General features: G+C 42.8%; 1 protein-coding gene across 7 annotated transcripts in view; it reads right to left on the reverse strand.

The window, feature by feature from the left end:
• RTN4 (reticulon 4) overlaps positions 1-25,820 on the reverse strand; it is a 41,404-nt gene that overhangs the window by 4,699 nt on the left and 10,885 nt on the right. For 3 of the 7 annotated variants that reach the window (XM_062490594.1, XM_062490593.1, XM_062490592.1), the window contains 4 exons: positions 21,816-21,872; positions 18,581-21,022; positions 5,515-5,722; positions 3,541-3,679 (listed from right to left, as the gene is read on the reverse strand). In XM_062490594.1, the coding sequence (XP_062346578.1) occupies positions 3,541-3,679; positions 5,515-5,722; positions 18,581-21,022; positions 21,816-21,872 (2,846 nt within the window). Of the gene's footprint in view, positions 1-3,540; positions 3,680-5,514; positions 5,723-8,896; positions 9,618-12,323; positions 12,515-18,580; positions 21,023-21,815; positions 21,873-25,820 lie in introns of those variants that run through there. The other 4 variants (XM_062490595.1, XM_062490597.1, XM_062490599.1 and 1 more) reach the window with 4 other exon arrangements.

Consider the following 25,820-nt stretch of genomic DNA (forward strand, 5'->3'; position numbering starts at 1 on the left):
CTTCACTTAAAACTGATTCTATTCAAAATTTAGGTGCATTAACTGCAAGTGATGCAGTTCTTTATCTGTCAGCACTTTTGAGATGTGACAAAGTAGCACCAGGGAGGGGCACAAAGTTAACCCTCAGAAAGGCTGCACCATTCCCAGCAGCTGAAGGATTCTGGCATGTTTCTCAAAGAAAATAAAGCAGATTTTGCTGAGCTCCCTCATAAATTGATTCTAACCCTGGCCTAGATCTGCCTTGCAATGCCAGGGTGAGTCTGGAGCTGACCTCTCTGAGCCAAGCAGTTTATTGGAGCAAACACTTCCATGCTGGAGCAGCCTGCACATGCAGCACATCCCCCAAAGCGGGAGGAAAGGCACCAGCTTGCACTGGGCAAAGACCCCCTGAGTGTGTGATTGTTTACAATGGTTCTCTTGCACACCAACACCTATCCATGACCGGCTCCCCACGGACAGGATTCCTGAAGCTCAGCACCACCCAGCCAGCTCAGCAGCAGTAACACTGCTGATGACTCTGCCCAGAAAAATGTGAGTTTACGCAAGCACAAGGGTAACAAGACCCAAATCAATCCCAAAGTCCAACAATTATCTGAACTGTCCTTTTTAGTCAGCATTGAATTTGTGATTCAAGAAAGAGCAAAATCCAGGAGTTCACATTTGACTACAAGCTTTTCCCCACCCAAAGTCTGTCCAGCGCAGCACCAGGCCAGAACCATAAACTGCATGTGCAGGTTTTAATCCCCTTCACTTATGGTCCCGGATGGGACAGGGACCCTGATCCCACAACTCCTCTCTCTGAATCCCTCTGACACTTCAAGCAGCTCTCTCAGGATTATCCATCCTGAGTCCATCTCAACCCCACGTTTACTTACTGTTCTCTATTTTCTTTTTCTTATAAGCTATGCAAACCCAGAGACCCTCACAGACACAACAAAGCTGACTTGAAACATACCTAGGAGACCTCTACAACCACAAAAAACCTTCCCTGAAAACCTCTAAACAAAGCTCTAAGACAAGAAAAAGAAAGCAGAAGGCAGTCCAGGATCCACCTCCAGAGCTGACATTGCCCCTCCCACCCATTTGGGATGAGGAGAAGCTTGGAAGCCAAGCACCTGTACACCAGAGAAAGGCCTGTGTGGCTGATGGACTGAGCCCAGTTCTGCCAGCCAAAAATGCAGAAGTGCCCCATGCCCCTTCTTTACTACAGAATACTCAAAATACAGAGCTCTGCTCCTCAAAGCCTCAGCTGAGTAAGAACAGCAGTGCTCAGTGCCAGCATAGCCTTTACCAGGACAAAATGCAGCTTTTCCTGGGGCTCTGGCAAGGGCTTCTCCAGAGTTACTCCTCAAGAGCTGCAAGGAATTTCTCCTTGTGCTGCATAAATATTTAGAGTCCATTTTAAGATTTCCCTGACTGAAGCACTGCTTAACAAAGAAGAAAAAAATTTTAACAAGACGGATTTTACAGTCAGAACTATTACACACAATAAACTGACCTGCAGACATTTTCTACATTAGAGCTCTGTAACCTAAATTATACATAAACATGTGGTTTCCTATAGTGAAGATGTTTAAACTACACAAGCCAAGATATTTTTATTTTTTAAACCAGGGCCATTATATTACTTAAGACCCTGGAATCCCAATGTTCTCCTCCAGCACAAACTCTTCAAAACCAGTAATTTGTGCTTGTGAGTTGTCCTGACATTCACTGGTTTCTGATAAAGGGCTGTTTCCAACTACCATAAATTAGACTAATTAACCTACATAAAACACTTTAAATGTCAGAAGGAGAGAGGGGAAATGAATTAGTTCAGCTGAATAAACACGTCTTTCCTATGGACTGCAGTATTTTAAGCGATTAGAGTGCCTTGAGAACATTCTGGCTGGAATTAATTCTGCTTCTAATAATTCCTCCAGAAGGTTTTTAGACCAGTGTTCACTGGAACAGCAGCTGGCTGCTCACTGCTTCCTTCTCCTTTACTGCAAGGGGTCGAGATCTCTACATAAATGGTGTGACAAGTCTCCTAACTCAGAACAAGGCATGGATCACAAAGGGCTTAATCAGAAATACAAGTGACCTTATGATTCTGAGTTTTTCTGTGCTGCTGATAATCAGATCCAAACAGGACTTTGGCAGCAGCACTTATTGATCATGTCTCAAAAAACAACCAGAAAAAGAATGCACAAGCAGATCTAAAAAGCCTTGCCCTGCAAAGCCCTTTAGGAGCAGGGAGATTATTGCACAACCCCCAAGCCAATATTCCACCTCCTCTCGCCCTTCTGAGGAAAGAAATCTGTCCCAGGAGCAGCAGAGCCCCCCTTCCACCTCCGCTTGCTTCCAGAGGAAACTGCCTCATTGCAGGAGCCTTGCAGGGCATCAGGCACAGCTTTTCTGGCACAGACTCTGTTTAACTTAGACCATAATGAGAAACTGCATCTACAAACTCTGGGTAAGATTCCAAGATCCACCTGCAGATTTCCACTGCACAAATACAACAAAGACTTTGACAGCCTTCCTGGTTTTCCCCACATTTCACAAGGAACCCCTCCCCCAACTCCACAGCAACTCAAAGGACTTTACAAAGCATTAAGTAAAGGGATTTACTGCAGGATAAACACATGTTTTTTTTCTAGAAGATTAAGCAAACTGAAAAAGAAGTGGACCCCATACTGCACTGGGTAAAGGAAACACCAGTTTCAAAAACAAAGAAGGGTGATCAGAGCTTGAAAGGAAATAATACAACTGTCTCAGAAGAAAACCAAAGGGTTATCAACCAATTCTTTTAGTTTGGAAGGTTTTTTTGGTGTGTTTTGTTGTTGGGGGGTTTTCTGCTACATTTTGTTTTATTTATTACTATTCTTCACAGACAGTTGCACTCCTCCACTGGCAATACATCGCATTAGATTCTACATGGATGTACTCAAGCTGTTATACAGCACTGCTCACTCTGGGTAGAGTAATTTGTAAACCCCATTTTCAGTAATTCCCATCACCAAAAGCAGCAGCTTTCAAATTCAAATCCAGGGGCTGGAGCAAGTGTCCACCTTCCCAGTAATCCAAGGACATCACTCAGTCCTCACCATTGCAGCAGAAAGCGGAACAAGAACTCCTGTTTGAGCCAGGGAGCTGTGCAGTAACCACAAACAGAAAACCAACTCCAAACCAGGCTGGGACAATCTAGCCCAGAGCCAGGTTTTCCAGACGGACACACACATCAGTGACACATCCCCGCTGCCCAGACTGGAGCATGGCTTGGCTTTTTTAGATTTCTGCTTGTGAGAGGCACCAGCAAGAAGCTGGAACAGTTTGCTGCAGGCAGCCACAGCTTATTTCTGCTTTCCATTTGTGTTACTGCACCCAGTTATCCTTCACAATTACCCCATCACTGCAGGCAGCACTCGATATCCAGCCTGTGATGAACACTTCCAAAAGCAAACTACACCTCGTTATTTACTTAATAGTGTTCACTCTGCAAGGACCAGCAGGCTTTCCTAACGTGGGTCAGCAGCAATGTCCTGACAGAAGCAAACTCACCTTGAGGGAATCCACCAGGTCATCGACAAGGAAGAGGCGCCGCAGCTCCCGGATGGTGCCGTTCACATGGCCCAGCACAACGTTGCTGTACTTCTGGATGAGCTCCTCGGACAGGGCCACATCTGAATCCAGGTAAGCCCTGCAGAAGGCAGCCAGGAAACCTGAGTATAACAGTGCTGCAAACTTCATCTAAGTGTTAGATATAGTATCAACAGAACCTCCTTTGTGTGCTAGAGAGAAACAAACATTACAGTGTGAAGCACGCTGAAAGGACAGGACAGAACTAACCAGAGTTATTCTTAGCAAAGCAATTTTTTCTCACTGCTATTTACTCAGCTACCTGCACCAGGCAGAAAAGGTGGGCAGGCTAAGACAATGAAAAAAAAAAAATCCTACAAAAGCAATATATCAATTTCTACCCCTGGATGGAGATGGAGTTCTCCACTGGTAGAGTTACCATTAAGCTCTAACATACTCTTGCACAGCAAAATGAGCTAAATTTCTCATTTGTTAGAAAAAAATTTCTACATCTAGTGAGAGAAGTTCTTTTGCATAAAGATACAAATGCCTATCTGGTTAAATGACCCTTCCACTCCACTGTCACTTATCTATAGTTGCAGTGGCTATGGCAATTTGGAGTCTTTAAACAAAATTTAAATTATTTATCTAATGTGCATGCTGGAGGCAGAAGGAGCAACACACAGCACATCTGTAACACAGAGCTCATTTTACAGTTGTTAAACTTTTCTTTAGTGGGATTCTGCTTTGGGGTGGTTTTGTTTGGGGATTTTTTAATGAGAAAATTGCACAATGCTCCCATGTATGTCATTTAAGGCAAAGCTAAACATGACCTTGTGGCAAGTCCAAGACAAATGAAAATATTTCAAATGGTAACTGCCATTTCAAGGCTACATTCTGCCATCCACCCTTGACTTCCATCTGCTCACCCTTCCCAGCTTATCCACAGGATACTCAGTGCCTGTATCAAAAATCCAATCCTTCTCTCAGGATTTTTCAAGTAAAAATATCCTTCAAAACATATTATCTTTTATATCTACAGATATAAAAATATCTGTAGCTAAGCTATACAGAAAGAAGCAAGAAACCAGGTATTCTGGGTGAGAATGTCTGGAAGCTACTCAGGAATATCAGTATTTTTAGAGAAAAACTGCAGAAAGAGCACAGGCAGAACAAGTTCGTCTTGTTCTTGCTAAGAAAAAACTTTAAATTTTTGTTTGGATAATAAGAAGCAAACAAGATTTTGACTGGGAATATTCACTCTAATGGTGGGGGGGGGGTTGTGTTTTCTTCCCAGAATTTTGTCCCAGACTGTAAAAAGAGCCACTGCCTATGGTCTGGGAGGAATGGAGAGAAACCTACAGAAACATTCTGCTTTGCCTTACAGGTGATGGGCTGTAGATAAGAGGGGCAAACAGGACTTTCCAAAGGCTGCAAGGGGACACTGAGCCAATTCACTCACTAATAACAGGGAGAAGCAAGGCTGGGCAGACAGGGACAGGACTGGCAGGAAAACAGTAAACACACACTCCTACAAATCCTCCAACACATATTAATAAGGTTTTATTTCTCTTTAGAGGCAGCTCTGCAGCAGTGGGTATCTGGACCCTGTCACTGACCTTACAAGTGGGGATCACAGCTACACTGCTACACACTAAACCACACATTTTAAGGTCTTCGAAGTTTCAAAAAGATTAAAGTAGCCCCATGTCATTATTTAAACCCTGCTACATTTATTCTGATTTTCCCATCCCTTGTACCAAACCCTCAGCCCATTTTCTCTATTTACTGTATGACTCTTGAGAAAACCTGAAAGTGGGGAGCACATTTTTCAGTACAGAGTCTATTTACGCTATTATGCAACATCTTGCAGCACTTGTCACCCACCACTTCTGACAGCACCAACACTGCAGCTCTCACCAACACAATTTTGCTTAATTAAAAGAAAAATCTCACCTGAAGGGGTGGCCCTCATCAGACTTCTGGATTGCCTGGATAACTCCCTTGTATATCCTAAAGCTGATGGTGACAGAGAGCAGGGCCAGGGCAATGTAGGCTGTGACGCTCACGATGCTGAACACTGTTAATGAGAGCAGCAGGAACAAGCTGGCTCCAAACACCACCCCGGTCTTCTTAATGTCTCGCCAGTAAAGGAGGTCAACAACTACAATTTAAAAGAGGTGAGAAATTAGAACAAGACACCTTAAGCATTTGTATCAAGGCAGTAATTTTTCATTATTCACTCGATTGCTGAGTGTCACCAAAAGCAGAACTTGTGAACCCCCATCAAACCAGAGCTGAATCCACAACTGGAAATAGGTTATTTAGTACTGTTTCTGCTCTGGACTTCAGGTTATTGGGATTACTGCTATTAAGATTACTCCAGACGCAATTGTTCAAATTTTAAAACAATGCTGCCCTTAAGCAATGTCAAGAGTTCATCTCTTCAGCTACTGTGCTGTGTTCTGCACCAGAACCACAGCAGTTTGTGCTTCATTTTCTCTCACAGTCAGGCATTTTGTGGAGGTCACTCCCTGGCGAGATTGATTCCAATTTCCTGTTAGGACAGATAACAAGACACCAACAGATCTCTAAACGATTATATCTTTCCAACCCTGGTAGAGGCAAAGGCACTGCTCAAAGGCTCATTAAACAGTTCATTTTGTTTTCTTTTGACAGAAGCATTCCCACGGGAGTTTATAATGTTGATTATGGGTGACAAGACTGAGCCATCAGGAGGGAATACTCTCCCTGAAATGTCAATCCAGGCTAAATCTGCTGTGCTCCAATGCTGAAGACTTCATTTGCAAACCAAGTTTAGTTTTCCTTGAGTGACTCTCATTAGAGAACACAACATTATGCCATTTTTAGCACCAATGTTCAGAGCAAAGCACACCCCTACACGAGGCATAGGTAATGGCTTCACGCACCCACTGCAGATCAGTTTGTTAACAGGAATAACCTATGAGAGACAGAATTCAAGACGAATTACAGAAGCATATTACTATTGCACTGCACGTTCAGTAATCCTGCCTCACCCTAAACATCACCAGAATTAACTGTAAAACAGGATATCACATCTTGGAACAGATTATTTGGATGACTCTAAAAACTTTTAAAAAACAGAATTTGTCTATTATTTCTCACAGGATGAAAGAAAACACAGTCATGCACCAACATTCAACACTTAGGTAGCCTCTGAATGGCAAAGTCTGTGTAACCCTTTTGTAGGTACAACATGCCAAAGCCTCTGGGGTATGTTTTCCCAGATTTTCAAGAGCTGAACTTCTTTCCAGTTATGCCAACATGGAAACTATTCTGCATAGCAGGGAAGATTAAAACCATGGTCAGAAACTTAAACCCACCCTAATGCAAAGTATGTAACCCCAGTATTAATTCACATTTCAGCAGTAGTTGCCTGCAGCCCCACAGACACAGCCAGGTTACAGCTGCACCAACACCTTCAATTTATCACAGACCACAAATGCTGTGGAAAGAACAGTCTCACCGTTCCAGCACCCTTCATCCCACCCCTTTCTTCCAGCCTGGATGCCTGTGCTGTGCCAAAACCACCCCAGAAAGCCAGGAGCCAGCCAGATCAGGGCCTGGAACTGCCAAAATGTGACTGCACAAACATATGGGGGCAGAGATACAGCAGCATGCCCAAAGGCAATGCTCCTGCTTTCCCAGCACGTCCAATCCAAACTCCTCCTCCTTCCAACTGCAGCTCAGGCTCCAAGCAACACTTCTCCCTCATATTTGTACAAATCAAAATCAAGTCGTCCTAGATCTGCTTTTGTGTGTGTTGCAATCCCAAAATTTACCTTTTTCCTTGAGTTCTTCCCTTGCTTCCAGACACAAAATCTGTTATTGTCTCAGCACACCTTGCATTTAACATCAACAAAATTGTGTGACTGTAAACCTTGTAAACCTAAACTGAGCTACAAGGAGCCTCAACACCTGGGTGAGATCTTCACCACCAGTCTTGTCAGTTGCTGGATTTTGTGCTCCTAAATCATGGTAGGCATCTTTAAAGAAAAAATCCTCCTTTTTTTTGGAGCATTTGCTGCAAGTACTTAAACTATGTTTATTTTTAAATGCCACAATTTGAGCATCCATCCACTTGAATTTGGTGCTGCCCCTGTATCAGGTGACACATTCAGTACAAGCCCTGCTCCTCTCTGACTGCAGACAGCATTATTTCTGTAAACGAGCTGCTCCCTCCTGCCTGCACAGCTTTAAAGTTGTGGGCTCTTCCTGCTCCATAGGAAATCACTAATTCCATGCATGAATGCATGTTATAAGGAATATAAAGAGAGTAATTCATCTGTGTGACAGTTCCAGAATGCCAGAAACAAAGGTACCTTGCTGGAATTAAAGCACACAGCAAAAGCCAAATGGCCTTTAGCAACCCATCAAGTCTTGTTCTCGGTAATCAGTAAGAAAAATCCACGCCAGTAGCTCCAGGACCAGAGTTAAGCTGCACATAAAAAAAAAATTTTTCCTCATTCCATCTCCACTCTTTTGAGCGTTGGCCTTATGACATACGGATCTGGTTTCATCGTCAATTCCTCAAAGGAAATTCAGTGTTTAAGTCACTAAAAGGCTGCTTTGTAATTTCACAGTCCAAGAAAGAAGATGAAGCCCTGATTTGTATTCTCCGATTCATCAGAAATAAGTTACTTGCATTTATTTTGAAAGGAAAATATTAAAAGCATTACTAGAAGCAGTCTTCTGGCTTTAACTTACAAGCAAAATATTCACAGATTAAAAATAAAACCAGAAAAGAAAAATCCCAAACCAATTTTCAGCAACAGCCCTGCAACATCTTTCCTAATGGAAACTGTTCTGAGCTGCATTTTATACAATATGAAGTACAATAAAATAAATACGATTAATGCACATCTTGCAGGCCTATTCTAAAACAAGAACAGCTGCCTACATTTGGTAAGCATGCTGTCACTTGGTACATCTAAAAATAGTCCTGTACCACCCGTGCCTTACACGCACAACTCATCCAGTTACATGTTGCTTTTAAAGCAAATGCTACGATAGCACTGTATTATTTAAAGTCTTTTCCTTTCAGATATTTAACTTAAAATTGAGCAACTCACATAGGGCTTTTATGACAAAAACAAGCGGTCTGATATTTAACCTGATAATCCTCTTTTAAAAAAACCCAGAACCAAGCAACCCTGTCTTTTTTTTTTCCTTTCTTTTTTTTTTTTTTTTTTTTTTTTTTGCTTGTTTTTTGTTTTTGGAAAGAGAAATTAAAAGCGAGACCTACGAGCGAGCAGAGCTCACGTGTAGCACAGAAAACCAAGAAAAAGGGACTAACCCATTTTGGCATCCATCTTGAGCGTGCTGCAACCACCCAGCCCTGGCACGGCTCAGCTCCCAGCGTTTTCCACTTCCTGCGAGGGCACTCGGAGGTCGGAGCTACGCAACCTCCGCCCGCTTCCATGTGCCATAGGAAAGGCAGCGGCCGCAGGCCGCCTGCGCGCTAAGTCCTTGGAATGCAGCGGCACCATGAGCAACTCCCCAGTGAACAAATCCATCCCGTATTTACAGCCCAACAAACCCCGCGCTTCAGCGCCAAAGAAATGCTGCTTGTGTCAAAGGGGAGGGGAGAGGGAGGAAAACACTGTACGATTTACGGGCGTTGTTACACTGGAACTTTTCTGTGATGTGAAAGGTAGGCAAAGATCTTTTATATTCTCAGGCAGGGCAGAGCCTTTTCTGGCTCCATTTAGCGTTGTCCCAGTAGGGAAATGGGACGGCAGCACTGAGAACGGGCAGCTTTCAGCACGGCTGCGGTGCAGTGTTCCATCTGTCACTGAGCAGGAAAAGCTGCTGGGGAGAAAATCCACAACCACAAATTGCTCTGCATTTCTGCTGAGAGGCCTTTTCCACTTGCACTTAATAAATTTCATATTCACACATGATGTGATCTTCAGGGGTTCTAGTGATCTCTGTGCAGAGAACCCGAGTGCTGACCCCACAGTTCCACTGGAGTGGGGCACAGCCCAACCCCCAGGAGAAGCCACCATCCAGTGGCTGGTGTGTCGAGCACCACCACAGACTGGGGTTTGACATTTTCAACACTTCCTGCATCAGGATGATTACTCAAAATCCTGGTTGACATCCTACCAGGAGCAGAGACGGCCACAAAACTGCAGGCTCCATTCACCCTCATCAGATGCATCCGAAGCCAGTAGGGTTCTTGACCGTCTCCTTGCAGGCCAGGAACAACCACCCGCTCCTGGCTGGAGAAAGTGGGTGGTGACAGCAGGACTGCAAGTGGTGCCAAGCACGTGGGGCTGCCACCAACAGAGCTGTCCCTGTCCCAAGGACAGGCATCCCTGTGGAGCAGCACATCCCCGGGAGGATGGGCAGGTGGCTCCAGCTGGGTGCCAGAGGCACAGAACAAGGCTGCACCACGCACAGTTCAGGCTTGGCACATCTGCACCACAACCCCAGCACAAAAAAGTGATACAGATTTCACAAATACATGCTAGAATGACAACAAAGCATGCTATCAAAGAAAACACCGACTACCTAATGAGCCAAAGCAACATTTTCCTTTCATTTCTACTAGACCAGATACTCCTGCAGGTGTGCACAATGTGCCAATTGGGAAAGCCCCAAATATTCATGATAAAGGTTGCCTATGCAATCTTTGCCATCAGTTAAGTAAGTTAAACCAAAATTCAGAGAGATTTTTGCTCATTAATTAGAAAATAATTCTGTGCTGTTCACCATACCATCACATCAATATTTGGCCATTAAAACTTGACAATTCCTTGAAATCATTAAAAATTAAATAAATAAATGTTACATTTTAGTACTAATTACTCCATAGGGCCTATCTTCAAGAGCATTAAAAATTAAAATCATGCTACCCCCAGGGTAGAGCTCTTTCATCCTATCCATCTAGATTATCTATACCACAGGTATTAATCAATGCCACAGGTTGTACCACTTGCATTATGCTTGTTCCTCAACTACAACACATTAACTAAATCTAAATTTAAGATTATATTCATTAGGAAGTAGTGTTTCAGCTGCAAAGTCCAATTGCAAACCATACTTTTTGCTCTTCTCTAGCTTTAGATTTAATTTTTTTAAGTCATTTTTTAGCATGGAAAGAAGCATATTGCAGTATTTGCCTCTATATTTATTTTGGGGCTTGATGAATAGTGCAATCAGTCCCTGAACTTTACCCATCATTTTCCATGCCACTGGAGCCTGACCTAAGGAAAGAAGAACGTGAAACACGGCGTCTTCATCTTGTTCTAAACAAACAAACAACTCTAAAGCAGGCTTCAACGGCAGCTGCAAAAGGAGAGGAACCAGGGTCTTCTGCTTCCCTGAAAACTTTCATTTCTGCTTCCATATTCTTTCAGACCTGATCTCTGCTCAGGATAGGAACTCAGGGGTTTTAAACCCAAACAGACTCCATTATTCTCAGGGCCTCAAATTCCAGGGTTGGAAATGTGCTTTCAGATCAGCACCATGCCTGCTGGGCTGGTTGTAAAAGAAACCTGAAAATTTGGCCTGAACACAAAAAGGGAACTTGCGTTTCAATTTTTACCAAAACCTTCTGACCTCACCACTTTCCTTTATATCTTCCCATCCCCAAGAATTACAGGCCTGACATATGAAGCCTTGAACATTTAAATTACTTACACATCAACAACATGTTACTAAACACTGCACAATATTTTTCCTAATATTTTACAACCCTTTAATGAAAGATCAAACTTTAAGAACATGATTTTGTAAGGACAAAGTGTTTTCACGTTCAGGACTTTTTTGCTATATATTTAGGTTCTGATAAAGCATTCTATGGATTTCAGAGAGCTGGCGATTTTGTCCAAGTGGAAAAAACATTTTAAAATCCCAGATTTTGACCAATAATTCCCAAAAAAAGAGAAAAACTTCACAAGCACCAAGCACGACAGGGCCCTTTAAAATATATTTAAGTATGCAGAGATTATTAAAATTTTTAAAGCTTGTCCTGTTGGTAAAGTATGACGATTACTTATTCATATAAGGCTTAAACTCTAACACACTGAGTACTAATGTAATGATCCACAGAGATTTACACCGGAGATCTCCCATTGGTGCTTACAGGAACAAAGGTCAGCACCACACTAATTTAAGGTTAGCTACTTATTTACCTAAAACAATTTGATATTATGGTTGTAAATTCTGAAAACTCAGACAGTTTTACCTAGAATTCAGCAGAATTATGAAAGATTCAAAGCAAACAGGATTAAGGGTAGATTTCAAACATTTTGAGAAAATACCCCCAACCCTGCTGTAGTCTGCATGCAATCTCTCCTCTTAAAAATATTACAAATGACCTGCAGGTTCCATGGGGATTTTCAGTTAATAGTACTGTTAGATTATTAATAATCTCAACATTTGCAAGGACCACAGACTGAACTGGGACTATGCTGGTATTTGTGCCCTGCATAGCAAAACAAGCCCTTCATTATATGCTTTCTGGCACTGGAAAAGATCTGCAGTGTCATACGAGTTGTTTCACCTGCATAAAGTATTTATTCTTCTGCATTGCTCGCATTTACCCATTTTAACCTGCAGCTTTTAGAATTCTGCAGGTGACACAAAGACTCCATATCTTTGGCTACATGACAATCAAATAAATACGTGCTACAGACACCATCAGCTGAAAACAATCCACATCATCTCAAAAGAATCAAATGGAAAAAAGGTGAAAGAATAAAAAGAATAAATACCCTTATCCTTCCAACTGCTCGGCTGACTGTCCATCTCTCCAGCTGCGATTATCAATTATGCATTCCAAGAGGGGAGAGCTGCGGGAGAAGCGCCCTGCAGCCCAGGAAGGGAACCATGGGCTTCCCCGGGCTCCGCAGTGGTGCTGCACTGGTGCTGCAGGAGCGGGTCAGCTGATGGGGTGTGGAGCTGACGCAGTGCTGGCAGCGCACGGCCCCGGAGCGCCGCCGAGGAGCGCTGGCACGGCGGGAGCGGCTGCTCCCGGCTCCTCCCGGCTCCTCCCGGCTCCTCCCGGCACGGCGAACCCGCCGCACGGACGGCAGCGAGCGAGGAGGACTCCAAAGCCCGGCCTCGCTAAGCGGCTTTTCGCGGCACGGCTAAAAGCAGTTACCAGACGAGCTTTAAATAGATTGCTTTTCAAACAGAGGTTCAAAGGCATTTACAAATTTCCCAGATGTATGGCTTCCCCTCGGGTTTCTGTAAACTAACGTCTGCCTGCTGGAGGACTAACAGAAACGTCTTTGTAACACTTCTCCCTTCACAACAAGCAGCGTGAAGGGAAACAGAAAAGGACCCTTTCTGTGCCTGGAACAAAAGCAGAGGCTCATGATGAACACGATTAATCCTTTTGCTGGTATCTTTAGTCCTCAGGAGTTGCTCAGCCATATTTATTCCTCTTAAGGAAGGCTATAGATAAAGTTACTCAGCCCTTTACTAACCAACTCCTATAAGCAAACACCTTCCCCTTTTTTATTTTATGTCAGCATTCTCTGTCTGCAGCTGCTGACAGGACAATTAACTGTTCCCTTCATTTAAATAAAAACAGGAACCTGACAGTTTACAGTACCAACACATAGAAAGTAACATATAGAAACTATTGCACAAACAGAAGAGTCACCTACAACTCTGAATCTGAAAGAGAAGAGCTGTGAGGATCCTGTTGTCATTTTGTTTCCACCCCCGCTGAAAAAAATACAACTTCTTTTCCAGCTTGGAGTTGCTTCTTAGGATCTGGAGTTAATAACAGAAAGCTAAAATCTTCCCAGTACTGCTCCAAAGCCTCTTAAAAATCTAGTACACCATTTTCTTAAGAATTAGAAAAGGGCATTCCCACATTTCCATGAAAACACTGTAGACCAGGAGGGCTAGAGAGCCTGAAGCAGACCTTTAATAGACAGCTTCACTTTTCATTAGAACAATCTTAACACTGAGAAAGATTACAACAAAGAGATCTAAAAGCCCTAGTTTTGACTTCAACTGCCACATAAAATTAAGGCCCCCTTTGACAGCAAGATCAGTTAACTTATACTTAAGATCTTTTTAACTTATACAAAGATACACATTTCAGTTCCAATTTCAACAGGTAAATCCATACAAATCCAAAATAGGAGGGAAGTAGGGAGTGTATATTCAAACATCACCATGCAAGCAAATGTGAAAAGTTGCACTGTACCAAAAACGTACAAAACATGTCAGGGAATCTGCTTCTGTCTTCAGGCTGAACTGGAAACTGCCAAAACCTGTGAGTCCCCCTCCATATTTGCACTGTCAATAAATCTACCAAACACATTATGTTTTCAAAGGTCTTTCCACTAATTATCAAATCTCTAAAGATACCAAATTAAAGTCTCTTCATTTCATATTTATATTCTTTATCTCTTGTACTTAAAATAGTACATTTATGATACTCTTTTGAACCAGAGTTTGTTGTGGCTACAGCAGACTGGCTGCACCACCAGTCCTGTTTCTCCCATCTCCAGTGTGCCCTCACTGCCCCCCAGGAGTTCCTCCCTGGCCTCCAGATCCTCCTCTTTACTCTCTGTGTACTCAGTGTTCACTCTCACCACTCCATGCAAACACACACATAATGAAATCCATCTCCCACTTCAGGAAAGAAAGAGGAGACTCTACTCTACACATAAAGTGGGCACCAGCACTGCCAAACTTCTGGAACAGGTCTGTTTTCAGCAGGGATATTGCACACCTGCCTCTAGAGCATGGCTGAACATCAAGTACAGAGGAGGTGGCATTATCAGGTCCCCCAGACAAGTCAGACACAATCAGTTCTGGACATGTGTCGTGGAACGCCCCGGGCTACACAGGGCTGCTGCCTGGTAGGGCCACTGCTTTCCTCACTCACTATTCTCACATAAAATCACTCTGGGCAGGGGCACTGAGAACAGCACTGCACCACCCTCAATGCTGGTGCCTATCTGGCAAAGTTAGGAACTTGGTCCAAATGCTCCCTTTTCTCCCCAGTTCTGCCACTCTGAAGGAACTTCCCTCAGGCTTTGCTTTTTTAGCAGCCTCAGTGACACAAGTCTTTACCTCTCAACAGGGGTCACAAGAACTCTAATGAAACACAGCAGGTCTGTGTCTTTCCTTCAGAAAAATGTTTGGCTTTTCCCCCATTGCTCCTCCTCGGCAAATTCTCTGCCCTCTGGAACTCTCCATTTACCTGGTAGCATAAAAGATGACCTGAACAAGCAAAGACCCTAAGAATACAAGGAGATTAAATTAAATCAAGACCGTTTATGTTGAATTAAATAGAATTTTACCAATCTACTTCTGAAAGAAACTCAGAGACATTCCAAGGCCTTTTTTCTCCAATGAAAAACAACTAACATCTCCCATCTGCTGAGCAGCTCCATTTAACTCACTACAAACACAGAAAACAACAGAAACTCTCCAAATGGGTATTGCTGGTATCAGGCAGAACTTCTAATATCCTTTAAGCTTCACACAACTACAATGACCTGGTTTCTGTTACAGCATCACAAAAGTATTTGATTTATGCCCCCATGTTGTAGAAGGAAAAAGGAAAGATTCTGCATTAGTACCACCCTCTCAAAGTACACTTCCCACATGGGCTTCACCTTCATATTTGCTCCCTCAAGAAAATACAGGAAATGTAAAATATTATTAATTAGCTGCATTTTTGAGTGCCTGTAATGAAGACAAACAGACCAGTTAGAGTTAATCTGAAGGCAGTGTCTACAGAGCTGGTGGTCAAACCCACCATAAAACAAGGGTATTCTGGGAAATTGAGTGTTTGATAGTAAAGATCTTAACATTGCTTCCAGATATTGTTATACTCAACATGGACCCACTGAGGAATTTAAACTACCAATTTCCATTTGAGTACGTAACTTTGTTGTGGCCAGAGGTTTTGAGTCTATAATTCAATAATATCAATAGCATAAAAACCTCCACGTCCCATCAATCAAAGCCATGTTTGTGGAAAGCATGGGCTTGGGGAGGATTAATGACCAGTATTAGAGAAGAAAGCCCATGCAACAGAAGGGCTGAGATATGTAATGTGTATATTTAGCTTTCACTTCTCAGACTCATTTCAGGAGCTGGGAATTTCTCCAAACCTGGATGGATCCCTTCCAATCTGTGAGGCGCTGGGGTTCTACCTCGGTGATAAACACTAGATGGCATTAAAGCCCTGTCAGAGGCTGGCCCTAATCCATGGCTCCCCATGTCTGCTCCTCACAGCTCCTGTGGGCCAGCAGCACCTGAACCCACAGGCACTGCCCTCTGAGGTCACATCTCACCAGGCAATGAAGTGATGGAGCTCAAAAATGCAGATGTGAGGTCTGGTGAGGGTGACAGAGAAGCAAGGCTATTTTTGCTCAAAGTCAAATATAGCAGCTACTGAGAAATACAAACTTAGGGACAAAAAAAAAAAAAAAAAAAAATCACTGTATTCAAGACAGTAGAAATTGCTGGTGTTGCAGGGGCATGTTTGTCCTTAAAATTGTTCCAGTTGTTACCTATAGTTCTGAATTTGTCTGGGTTTGGAGTTTTTTGCTTTTGTGTTCTTCTTAAATCTGTCCAGGTTACCCCAGGAGTGTAGGCACCATTTAACAGACCTCCTTCCACCCAGAAGGCTCTTGAAAGCTTCACATTTGCTCCAGTAGAGTGGGGAAGTTTTAAAAGTACTGGCACCCTTTTTTAGAATCCCTGTTAGCTCCCTGCAGCCCATTGGGGTGGGAATTTACAACACACCAGCATTAGGTTAGCGTCCAAAACACAGCACTGTTAAGTACGCATTCCACAACCTTAGATTTAAGTGCACCAGTAAGGCAGCTCAGATTAAAGCATTAATAAGTATCAGTCACACCATCACACCAACTGAATTTCACAAGTCTTAAGACACAGTGAAATCTATTTCAGTTCCACTGATGGGCAGGAAAAAAAAAATCCCCAAAGAACAAAGGTGGACTCAGAAGGCCAGACACATGCACAGATGCACTTGGCCTTGTGATGAACAATCCCTTCTTGTTAGTTCTTCAGTGATACTCTGAAATTGTGCCTAAGCAGTATGGCATTTAAGGCAGACAACTGATGCTGTTTGTGGCTTGCCTCAGAAGTCCAGTTCTGCATTTTGCAAAACAGCACGATGTAGAGAAAAATCCAGAAAAAAGGCCCATTTTTGCATTGGTATTCTCATCTATTTAGCTTTAAGCAAGTGCTACTCTGGCGTAAAGCAAAAAATTTTCTTCCTAAACAACACAGCATGTCAAAAGTGAAAACTGCAGCTGCTCTCCAGAGTAAGCACAACACTGAGAGGCTGCAGCTCCCCAGCCCAGCTCACAGCACACTGGACAGATCTGGGCCCTGTCCCCGCACTGTTCAACTCCTCCTCTCTGCTCTGGCAGCTGGGTGTGTGCAGCCTCTGTGGCAGCTTCCCAAGGATGGAAGAGCAGCAGCTGTGTCCTCCTCAGACCCATAATGAGAGGCTGCCTTCCCCAGGCAGGGACTTCCATGCCCAGCCTGCTACATCTGTGCAATGATTAAAGACCCTCTGCAAACATCTCCCTTTAAAACAACTAACACAAAAGCTCTTCTATTAAGTAGTGTTTTGCTTTGTTGCTTTGGGTTTTTTTATTTTTGGTGTTTTGTTTTGGATTTTTAAGTAGTCTCAGCTCTAAGCAATTAACCCCTTGACATGAAGTCCAAGACACACCTGCTCTCTAGACAGTTCTATCTGCTGGAAGCCTGAGGAGCCTTCACAGAACACACAGACACACAGAGTTTCAGCAGTACAAATTATCAATGAAGTTTTACCCCAAGGGTAAAACAAAACTCTCCTTTCTGCTTTACCGGTACATATAGAGGAGGTGAGACAGGAGAAATGGCAAAAGTAAATACAAAAAATACATCTTCTACCTTATTTCCCAAACCTATTTCAGTTGCACCAACACTGATGTTCACTTCAACACACACCTGCTATTCCCTTCCACCTCAGGGTATTCTGTAATCCTATTTTATGAACTCTAGGCTGCAGCTACTGCAAAAATACAGTACTGCTGCTGAGTCAAACTAACTCTGCTTTTCTGTTTAGAGCACTGTGCTTTCTGCAGTAGCTAGTCTTTTGGTGGGGTTTTTTTGTTGTTTTGTTTGTTTTTTGTGTGTGATTGCTTCTGGTCAAAGCTTAAGTAGCAGCAGAGTGCTGCAATATCAAAAAGCAAAGTAGTCTATAAAAAGCTGGAAATTTATGAGGTGTTCAGTTTAGAGAAAAGAATACAACTTTCTGCTACTTTAGCTGCACATTACTATAAGAAAAATTAACTACACTGAAGTGCAAGCCCTACCTAAAAAGAGAATCAGAAATTAATACCTGTGCTGTGCATAAACCAATTTTAGTGTTTGCAGAACACTTAAACTTTTTAATGACTATTTTCCCAGTAACCTGCATGCTAAGTTCCCTCATGTTCCCCACTTAGTTTAAACCACTGGCCTTGATCTAATGCAGGCTGAAGATGCACAGGCTCTTTTCCAGATTCCATGCACATACGGGAGCAGGAAATACTCAGGGGTATTTCCCTGAGTTTTACAATCTGATGTCTGAACTGTTATTGAAAAGGAAGAAATGCCTCTTTGAATCATGTGCACACAGCAAACAGCACCCCAGATTCAGAGTCTGGGAGGCCATCCCATGCCCAGCCTGTGGACAACCATGGAGAAGCCTGCAGTGAACAGTCACTTATTTCTGCATTTACAGACCATGAGCAGCAGAGCTGGAGGAGAAACCTGGAGATGCTGAGTCCACCCCTGATAAACAGAAAAAAGGTACTAAAGCAATCAGAATATGAAAAAGGCACAAGTGCAGACACTGACATTTTCTGTTACCCTTGGCCTACAGAGAAGTTTACAGAAAGGGATTTAAAAAGAGTTAATCAAGACATGCTTAAGTTTAGCTAAAGAATTATGCAGATCAGCAAACTGCAAGACAGCACACACAGATTACCTGAAGACTTATTCAGCTTTGCTGAAAATACAGCAGTAGTTTTTTTCTTTTCTTTAACAGAAGCAGCCTCTTTCTCAGCTTCCTTCTCAAAAGCTCCTGGTTTTACTACACTGACTATCTCTTTTTCATCAGGTAAAGGTGAGGTATCCGTGGCTGGTAAGGACATGGTGTACGCTTCAGGCATTTCTCTGTCCACAGCCTCCAAAGACTTTTTCAAGGCATTGCTATCTTCCTCAGCTTTTACTTCTACATTCTTCACAGACTGATCACAGGGCAGCTCTGGGCAAGGCAACTGCCTCTTCTCACACTGGATCACCTTACTGATGTCTTCAACTTCATCTTTGTGCCTTATTTCTCGGTCAGGGGCTTCTGTCACTAATTCAGGAACAGTTCTAGGATGACCTAACATCACAAAGTCTTCTTCCACTGACACTGGGGAAGACTCCATGGGTGAGAGAGCTTTGTCATCTCCTGTTTTTGGTTCCATAGCAACAGATGCATCAGCTGAATAAGCCAAAGCATCCAGCTTTTCCATTTGAAAAGGAATCTTATCTGCCTTGGCTATTTTTGCAGGTATTAACTCAGATGGTGGAGCAGCAACAATTTTTGAAGAGTCCAGCTCAGGTTGGAATGACTCCAGGTAAGGCTTGCCAGTGGCAGCTACTGAATCTACCAGTCCTTCCTCATGTTCTTCATCAGTTGCAATGCTCTCAGTGGATTTACTTTTTAAAAGGAGACATGGATCTTCACTTGCTTCCTCAGCAAAGTCAGATATCATCCGGCTGTTAAACAGGCCAGCTTTTGCAAACTGTGGAGACAGAGTACCATCTAGTTCCTTGTCTTCAGGCACATCCCGAGAAATGCTTTCTGTTACCGGCATCTTTGAATACTCTGGGAAAGATGGAGAAGGAGATTCACCAGACACCTTTGTTCCCTTAATTAAGTCACATGAAATAGATATATAAGGAGTCTCAAGATCTTCAGGAGTGGTGCTACTCTCCCCATCAGGTTGTTTGAATGCCAATGTCTCCTTTGCTTCCTGGGCCTGTGTGAGTGGTGCATTCACTGCCTCTTGGTATACAGGAGGTTTTTCAGCCTCTTTTACACTCTCATACTTGGCAGTGGGCATAAATGTTTCTAGTGGGGAAGCTTCCAGCTGCACAGCAGATGCCTCTGTTGCAGCAGTGCTGGTGCTGAGCGGAGCTTCCATAACGATATCCGGCAATATGGGTGATGGAGCAGCTTCTGAGCCTTTGAAGGAGGGGCAAATTTGTGCCACAGGTTTCAGAGTCTCCTGTGCCGCCTCGGAGGCTTGCACTAAATCAATCTTGGTTTCATAGGCCAGCTTTGTGCAGGCTGCATCATGCATCTCGTATGCCTCCTGCACCAGGTCAGGAGTGAGACCCTCGGGCATGTTTGTGGCATTGTCGGATGAAACTGGAGGGACCCCCTGTGCTTTAGCAGGGTCAGCTCCCTGCCCTTCCTGCCCAACTGCTCCAGCAGCAAATCTACTTTGTTCTGGGCCCATCTGAGCTTGCAGTTCTGCGATTTTTTTCTCATCGTCAGTTCTGTTTTCTGAAGCGCCTTCCTCTAGTGGAGAAAGAGATTTGCCTTTGTTACCAGCAGGACTTGGAGAAGAGTCAAATTTAGTACAAGTGATGTAAGTCTGTGACGGTTCTTTTGCAGCTTCTGGGGTGCTTGGGAAGGAGGGCTCTTCAGCACTGCCTTCATTCTCTCCTTCATAATCCTTCTGCACATTCAGCATACCCACACCATATTTGTCATCTGAACTGCTCTCCAGCTTGGCATCTATCTTACTTCCAACATCCTCTCTCATGCTGCTCAGTCCATGACTAGCACCTTTGACTTCCCATATTGGCTCAAATGGTTTGAAGTCTGCATATTCTTCCCTCCTAAGAGGGTCTTCTTTCAGCACCCTTTCTTCATCATGATCACCAGCTCTTCTGTACTTGTCTTTGTTATAGAAGAGATCTTCCTCGTTTCTTTCAAATAAATCTTGGGGAGATTCTGGAGACATTTTCAGCTGCTGTGCAGGTGTTTTCTCCAGGTTAGGTAATTCTTTAGGGCCCTCTAGCTGTGTTTTTTCTTTATCTGGAGATAAAATGGCTGCTTCTTCTTTAGTAAATGGGGGTTGTGAATATGTCATCTCTGAAACGTCTTTATCATTTCCCTCTACAAGAAAGGGGTTTCTGGCGTTTTTCATAGGTTCTTTATAAACCTCATTGGAGCTCTCTTTGTAAGTATCACTTGCAGGAAATCCATCTGAGAGCGTACCAAAGGCTGCATGCTCTTTAAAGGGATCAGCTGAGAGAGAAGAGAAGGAAAGAAGAGAAGGAGCAGGATCAAGCAGGACTGCAGTAAAATCCTCTTGCCCAAGCGACTTAGTGCTACCTGGCTGCTCCTGCAAGTCCACAACCTTTTCTGTGACCATGAATAGAAAGGAAAGTTAGAGAATGCAAGTTCTCTCAAAGTTAGTGCAAATTTTCAACAGGTTCACATGACTTTAGCTACTAAAATGCTCTTCTAAGGTCTAGCAGGATACTACATGCCATTAATACACAGTATCACTTAAAGTTATTCTACTTCACTTCTAGGAGAGAAGGGAGCAAGAGGCTCAACTTTATGCAGTGCAAAGACCTTAGTAAAGCTGAAGATGCAGGATAAGTGCAGGGGGCAATATTAACGAAGCCAGAACAGGAGGGTGGCAAGGCAAGACAGAGAGAGGGGGAGTGTGGATGCTTGGGCATAAATATATTGCACAGACATGTGCCAAAGTCTTTTTTGACACCTTTTTTTTTTTAATGGGAACTTGGGGATGGTGTACCTAATAAAAAACACTAAATCAATACTACAGGTGCAAATTTTACTTCTTTAAAATACTGCAGAAAGTTACTATAGATTAATTCTTTCTGCTAAATCAGTAAAGCAACTATGCTCTGATGTGTTAACCTGTTAACAGTATCAACTTGTCTTCTATATCAAGGGTCCAAGAATTCAGATGACTGTATCTTGTTTATGAAACAGTTTACCACATAAACAAATGACTGTGTATTAAAATCTGGAATAGATCAACCAAAAAGTCAAAACTAAAAAATATGACAGAGGCTATTCTTGGACCCATGCTAACTTTTAGTAGAAGCAGACTAGTGGGAAAGGGTTAATTAGGTCAGAAAGGCAGGAGATACTCAGACAAAGGGGAGCAGAAAGAACTTGCCTGCAGAGGAGTGCATCAGAGGCGCAGATGTAGCAGGAAGAGCAAAAAGGGTCTCATCTGAAAAACAAACAAATAACCTCAGCAGAAGGAAGGGCCAGGGTGAAGAGAGGAGAAAGCACATGAGTCAGTTCCCAGTAAACCCAACAGATCCACAGACAACACCCAAGAGAACCAGGGAGCACCATCATCAGAGCCAGGTGATTTGGGAGAGCCAACACCCAGATTTCCCCATTCACAATGGGATCTTTTCTGAGGGATCTCCACCCTCCAAGCCAGTGACCAGCCATAGGGTGAGACACACCTTGGCAGCTACTCTTATTTGCATTCCCTGACCTTGCACACCACGGGGCAGCTACACCTGCCATTGCCAGTGGCACTGTCTTTACTCAGCTCTCCTCACACCCCCATCCTTGTGTGAAAGCAGCCTCAACAAACTCAAATGACTGGTGAAAGTTCAAATTACTAAAGCAAGTTCTGAAACACCCCACAACCACAGCTTTACTGAGCCATGCCATCTGCTTTATGTCTTTACTCTTGTCTTTTGGTATTATACAGACAAGCCCCCAGAGGAAGCCATTATTTTTAAAGCCTTTTCTGGAATGATCCAAGGAATGGCTTTGGCTTTGCTGAGTTCATGTTAAACCCGATATCTACCAAGACAAACCCAGTTCTCCAGTTTCCACTCAAAGCTGCAGTACCAGCCATCATGAGGAAACAGGAAAAGCAAACCCAGTCCTTCTCTGGATTTCTGTATCAGCAGCAGTGTTTTTCCAAGGTCCATCACAGCCTGTTTGCTTTACATTGATCAGAACACTACCATTTAGGTAAATATATTTAATTCTGAGAAGTGTGTAAAGTTTTCAAACTTTGCAATTTACATCAATTGCATTAGCAGAGAAAAAGGTTCTATTAAAGCACTTAAATCAAATTTTTATTCTCAGCACAGACACGAACAACCTTTAATGTTGCTATTTGCCTGGACAAAAATAAAGTACTGGAAAAGAGGTGGGGATATTTCTGGCTTGGAGGTTTTTTTTGTGCTTTTTTTTTTTTGGTTATTATTATTAAAACCAAAGAATAACAAAAGCAATTGATTTGAATAGATGAAAGGCAAGAAGTGAGAAATATGGTAGTTGCAGCAGCACATATATAATAACCCAGTCAGGCAAGGCATTAAGCTAAGCTTTTTTTGGCACTAAACCACAAGTTGTGCAGATGTGATGCCACTTGCAGACACTTGTGACCTGTCTATCTTATTCAAGTTAATCCCACCAGCAGTATTCCAAAAACCAAGTCTCCTCACAACCTGCCTTTCCTGTCACAATATACAGTCAGTTGAGTTTGTTTCACAGAACATTTACCTCTTGCTGCATTTTGTGGATTACAACTATCACCTGAAGATGACAGAAAACAGAGTAAGAGATAAAACTGAGTGTAGGACTTGGTATTCAGGAGGGTCCTCGACTCCTGCTGGGCCAAAGAGATTTCTCCTCAGTTTTCTAAAAATTCCATTTTCCGATTAAGGACCATATGGAGAGAAACCCCAATTGCAAATTTAGAGCACATTAAAACAGTGTCACAATTCAATGGTGGCAAACCATTTTAAGGACAGAAACCACACTGGAGGACAACTGATGTGTATGTGACACAGAATCACAGAACTGCTGCACCAAGTACCATTGCAGGCCCTTTATTCCAGGAGCTGCTCGACTCCACATCCCCTTGCTCACCAGGATCCTTTCCAAAAGCAGACACTGCTCCTCAGCCCACTCCTTTTCTTTTCCACACACTCGCCCTCCTGCAGATCACCCCAGAGCAGCACAACCCAGATGAACTGGAAGGGATCTGTACTTTGGGTTAGGAGAAAAAGCAGGATGGACCTGGTGGGACCAGATTGTGAACAGACACCCTGACAGCCCAGCAGAAAAGGGCCTCCCAGAGAAACCAACACCAAGGAAGTGGAGATGAGGTGCTGGAAATGCAGGAGGAAGGGCAAACAAGCACAGCAGAGTCCATTGGGAGGCAAGGACATGAAGGGGAAAACACACAGGTCATCCCTGAAAGGTGCAGCTCCCTTCCTGTCCAAAGGCCAACTGCAATCTCTACCAAAAATTCCACATTTTAAATCGTTTGAACAACTTCCAACTCCAGACAGAGAGGTTTCAGCTTCTGGGGAAAGGCATTTGGCTTAAGAACACAGGCTCTTATTTTTCAGTGTTTCCCTTAAGACTGCACAAGGCAAAAACTCCTTCTGAGGTCTGGCTTCCATTTACCAAACACAGAACCATAAAACTGCTATGCCAGCCACTGAATTCCCTGGTTCTCTTAATGGAAGGATATTATGTCCACACCCAAACTTTATTTTCTACACATGGCTGGAGTGTGAAAAGAGATTACATAAAAGCAGTGTTTCCTGACCAGCCAAGGAGAACCACCCACTCTCCCTCCACCCACACCAGAAAGGCATTTTTCCTGCTGAAATGAAAAAGATACAAGGGCTTTCTCCTGCCCTTCTGGGGCCTGTGTAACACCTCAGGCAAGCAGGGAACATGGAGTAGGACAACTCCCCATCAGTATGGGTACTGACTGAAGCCACCACTCTCTGTAGAGTGGAATTGAAATGACATGGTGAAAGGGATTTTTTCCAGCAGGGACACTGCTGAAGAATCCCCACCTCCTATGTGGAGGTAGAAACCTCTCAGAAACATAGCTCTGTGGGTAAGTAGGACACTTCGAGGATCCATCACCAGGGGTGGCTTCTCCAGTTTGCATCTCAGTGGCAGAAATTAGGTGACAAAAACAAACACCCAAGCAAGCAACACAACAGAAAAAAAAAACTTCTGAATACATCAAGCTCTGAGCGGCAATATTGTCAAGCAAAAGTAGATATTCAAAACGCCTTAACTGACATACAAAGTGAGCTTCATTACAACAAAGCTTCACCCAAATATATACAGAAAAAACTAAGTGATGCTCTTACAAATCATAACTTTTTACAGATCACAACTAAAACTCTTTAAGATGAACTGCTCAAGTAACTCTTCCATCAAAATACAGATTTTGTTTCATGAAACATAAAAGAATAAGACCTCAAAATGAACACAGTCTCCATGAAAATACTTTTTACTCCAAATTTTATCAGCCAAAAATCCATTATCATGCAAGTTAGTAAAGTACTTTCAGCATTGCAGCCAAAATAAAGGCTGAGCTCTCATTTATGAGTGGTACCACTTTATACGAGTTACTTAAGTACTTCAACTGATGGCTTTTAAAGAGAACTTTAGAGACTCAGCCTGACTACATTCTTGTTTTTTAACCAGAAACATTCTGTAAATTTTACCTTGGATTTTTGCTAATTAAATATTCCCTAAAAACCCCCCAAAACCAAAAAAACAAATAGCCCTGTCACTTCTTTCACTAGCATGGAGTCTCATATTTTAAAACTGCATTATGATTTCAGCTAAAACATAACATCCCCCAATGAGAATCAGATTTCAGTTTTGTTTAAAAATAAATAATCCTGACACCAGCATGACAAAGTAATGTAATTTTAAACCCTCATTTTAATTTTTGCTGATTTTCCACTAACTGATGTTAAAAGATGCTGACATTACCAGCATAAAACTTCACATTTAAATACCAAAATTCCAGCTAAAAAGTAGAGAAATAAATGGAGATTCCTTACACAACTAACAAAATGAAAGTTATTTGCAAAGATTACCAGAGAAAAAATATTTAAAATTAAGTAGTAAACTGAAAATTCCAAGAAAAGCAATTCATGAGAAAAGAACCTTTTCTCTTAGCACAAAACATGCTTGCTAAAGGAAAGCAGAGGACTTCAGTCTAGTCAGAGAAAAAAGGAACTGAGCCAGAACAATTCCTATCTCTCATCACTGGATTTCTGTAAGTGAAGAACCTTTCCATCTGCTCCCATGTGCCTCCTTCCAATAAGCAGCAGCAGGACTGTGCTCAAGTGGCTTTATTGTTCTGCTGCTTTCCTTATTC

This window comes from Cinclus cinclus, chromosome 3, assembly GCF_963662255.1.
Source record: "Cinclus cinclus chromosome 3, bCinCin1.1, whole genome shotgun sequence".
In the NCBI taxonomy this organism is placed as follows: domain Eukaryota; kingdom Metazoa; phylum Chordata; class Aves; order Passeriformes; family Cinclidae; genus Cinclus; species Cinclus cinclus.